Source organism: Tuber melanosporum, assembly GCF_000151645.1.
Source record: "Tuber melanosporum whole genome shotgun sequence assembly, scaffold_122, strain Mel28".
Taxonomy (NCBI): Eukaryota; Fungi; Ascomycota; class Pezizomycetes; order Pezizales; family Tuberaceae; genus Tuber; species Tuber melanosporum.
Window position 1 is genome coordinate 95,973 of NW_003298780.1, and position 2,796 is coordinate 98,768.

The 2,796-nt window shown below is 47.0% G+C and overlaps 2 protein-coding genes; one reads left to right on the top strand and one right to left on the bottom strand.

The window, feature by feature from the left end:
• Positions 1-1,352, top strand: part of GSTUM_00002126001 (uncharacterized protein) — a 1,746-nt gene extending 394 nt beyond the window's left edge. Inside the window, exons 2-8 of the mRNA XM_002835962.2 lie at positions 4-128; positions 194-221; positions 328-407; positions 473-701; positions 764-809; positions 862-1,043; positions 1,104-1,352. Coding sequence (XP_002836008.1) covers positions 22-128; positions 194-221; positions 328-407; positions 473-701; positions 764-809; positions 862-1,043; positions 1,104-1,211 — 780 coding nt within the window. The 5' untranslated portion in view covers positions 4-21 and the 3' untranslated portion in view covers positions 1,212-1,352.
• A 23-nt stretch (positions 1,353-1,375) lies between these two features.
• On the bottom strand, positions 1,376-2,315 carry GSTUM_00002127001 (uncharacterized protein). XM_002835963.2 has 3 exons: positions 2,225-2,315; positions 2,092-2,155; positions 1,376-2,013 (listed from the first exon to the last, which is right to left on the bottom strand). The coding sequence occupies exons 1-3, from the start codon at positions 2,247-2,249 to the stop codon at positions 1,557-1,559; spliced, it is 546 nt and encodes a 181-aa protein (XP_002836009.1). The 5' UTR covers positions 2,250-2,315; the 3' UTR covers positions 1,376-1,556.
• Between the last annotated feature and the right edge of the window lie 481 nt (positions 2,316-2,796).

Genomic DNA, 2,796 nt, shown 5'->3' on the forward strand with positions numbered 1-2,796 from the left:
CAGATCGAAACAAGAAACGCCATGAGGCTCTTCCTGATTCCCATCTCGACACGGCGCACTCTTGTCTACGCCCAGCGTCTGAACAAGATAACTCTTGCAGAACCATCCTACGCTGATAAAGCCTCGGCGTGAGTTAACCCTACTATCTTCGCCATATTAGTATTCTTTCACTAATGGTGGTTTCCAACCATAGCAAGGCTGCCAATGTTTGGCTACAATGGGTTTGCTCGCCTCTCCCGTCTTCCTTAGAGCTACCTACATCTGAACCAAGAAAAAAATCTGCTACATGAAGTTCACGACCTGATACCACTCCCTCTCGAACGATAGGAAACCGGAAAAGCTGGCTGGCAACGATGGATTACGGATGCGGGCAACAAACTATTCAACAGGATACACCACGAGGAATGGTTCGTGAATGCATGCTTTCGCTCCACTTTTATCTACTTTTTTTTAACCAAGGTCTATGATATAGGAGTCTGAAATCTATACCGCCTCTATCTGCACGCCGAAAAGACAGGGGAGCCGACAAGCAGAAGATAGAAGTGCTATATCCACCTTCAGTCATCAAGGAGAAGAACGTCTCGCCTATACTGCAAAGGCTTGCCACCGAGCGTAACCGAATTCATCGTACCCGAATGATCTGGTCCATAGTTGGAATGCCTATTGTCGCTCCGTTTGCTATTGTTCCTGTCATCCCAAACGTATAGTATCCAGTTCTAGTTCCTATCGATATTCAAATGCCTGCGCTAATGGGATTCAACAGATACCCTTTTTTTACCTCTTGTATAGAGCCTTCTCTCACTGGAAAGGTAATTACCTCTTGAAACCATTTAAGAAAATAATATTAACATCATAATAAAGCATTGTCTGGTGCAAAGCACCTAGAATTCTTACTTAGCCGAAATCTTCTTGCCCCCACTCCAGCAGCCTCCCTCGAATCGGTATATAGACCAATAGTGTTGGAGATGGGGTCAGGGAAGAAGGACAGCGGTGGGCTGGCGCATGCAGAAGTTATGCTAATTAGGAAAGGACATGCTCAAGAGGTAGCCATTACAATAGGTTCTCCAAAAGCTCCAGTATGCTAACATTAGGTTCGATTTCAGATTGCATCAGTCACAGGAATTCCTGCCTTGGCCGTAGAATGCGAGCGTGCCTACAAGCAAGTAGAGGAGCACATAAAAGAAGACCTAAAGAAAAAGAAACTAGAATGATAGTGGAACACTTAGGAGCGCTAGATAGGCCTATCAACCCCACATCACGGTCATTGTATCATATTTCTATGCTGAGTGCATAAAGACAGGTTGCTAGATAGATAGGTTAACAGTAATGGAGAACATGACAGATTTCGTATACGGATAGATTTTCTTTGAACAGGTAGGAATGGGCAACGGGTCCGGGGTGACTAAAACCCCGGTCTTTAAAAATCTAGTACAGTGTCAATATAAGGCAGACCAGAAAGGCCCGACCAAAACCTTCAAATGCCTAAGGCATCATATTGAAGCTCAGGCCTCCAATTTTCCACCAATTCCAACTCCTGTCTACAGTCCCCCTAAGCATTAGACCATAGCCAGGCAAATTGCGCTAACAACCGTCAACCCAAGCACAACATAACCAGTCCTATAGACATCTTTGATATCCAACGCCTTGCCAGTATCCCAAAGCAAATGCCTAATCCCGTTCCAAGAGTGATAAGAAAACGGCAGGGTAACGGCAAACTTAATGCCAAACTTGGTCGCGGCCGGCAAACCCGAGAATGCCGCTGCGATAGTAACGCTATCAAAAGGCCATCCGAACACCGGTGCCACAGCGTACGCGGCGAAGAAGCCATATGCACCCACCGAGAGAATAGAGCCAGTAATCCTGTTCGCAGCGGAACCGCACCAAGTTAATTGCGGCTGGTAAATACCTAGGTGCGGTGATATAGGCCGCTGTTTGCGTTGGGCGACGAGGATTGAGTGGGCCCCGTCCGGGGAGAAGTTTTGCGTGGAAGCGGAGATGGAGGTTGCGATCGGGCTATATCAGAAAGCAAAGGAAAAAAGAAGTAGAGTCAGTTAGGATGTGCCCAAGTGATTCGAGGTGGGGTGGCCAAACCGGAATTGGCTTGCCACAAGAGATCTCGCTATCAAGAACGGCTTCGGCAGCGCCGATAATTTGACTATCATTATAGCCGATGCAATCAGCCTTTTTATGTTCGGGATATTTTAATAGAGGCAGTGAGACTTACGATGGGCGGAGGATCTGGTGAACATGGTTATTTGCCGCTGTGTGTCTAAACGGCGGTGCAGCGTTTTGGAAGAATCGCGAATTCGAGAGCCAACTTGAGTTGTGGGTGAGGACGACTGAGGCCGCGGGAAGATGTCGTTTTTGTTATCCGGAATTTCTCCGATTGGTTGGGATGGTGGGCATAGCTAGGGCACTAGGGAATGACGTTCATTACGGCAACGGTCGGTCATGATGTATCACTCGGGAAATGTATTGTTGGAGGTCACTGGAAAAAGAAAAGAAAGAGAATTGTTAACTTTAAGCTTCATTGACTACCACCAGCACAGGAGAGGGGGGTTTACATCCTCGAGCCGAGAAAATTCACAAACACAAAAGAAGAAGGGAGAAAACTGAGGAAAGCCGAGGTTGACATCACGTGAAGAAGCTCAGAGAGAACCTACTCGCAGACTATGAGTACTTGTACTCGAGTAGACAAGAGAAAAACAAAAAATGGCAAGTGGCGCGGTTGGCCCTTGGTCGAAGGAGTTTGCACTGTAACGTATTTTACGGTGCAAAAGGGCCACGACCGGGATA

Coding starts and splice junctions, on each gene's coding strand:
- GSTUM_00002127001 (XM_002835963.2), bottom strand. CDS start 2,249: ATGTTCACCAGATCCTCCGCCCATC. Junction 2,156..2,224: donor CACCAGATCCTCCGCCCATC/GTAAGTCTCACT, acceptor CTATAATGATAG/TCAAATTATCGGCGCTGCCG. Junction 2,014..2,091: donor CTTGTGGCAAGCCAATTCCG/GTTTGGCCACCC, acceptor TTTCTGATATAG/CCCGATCGCAACCTCCATCT.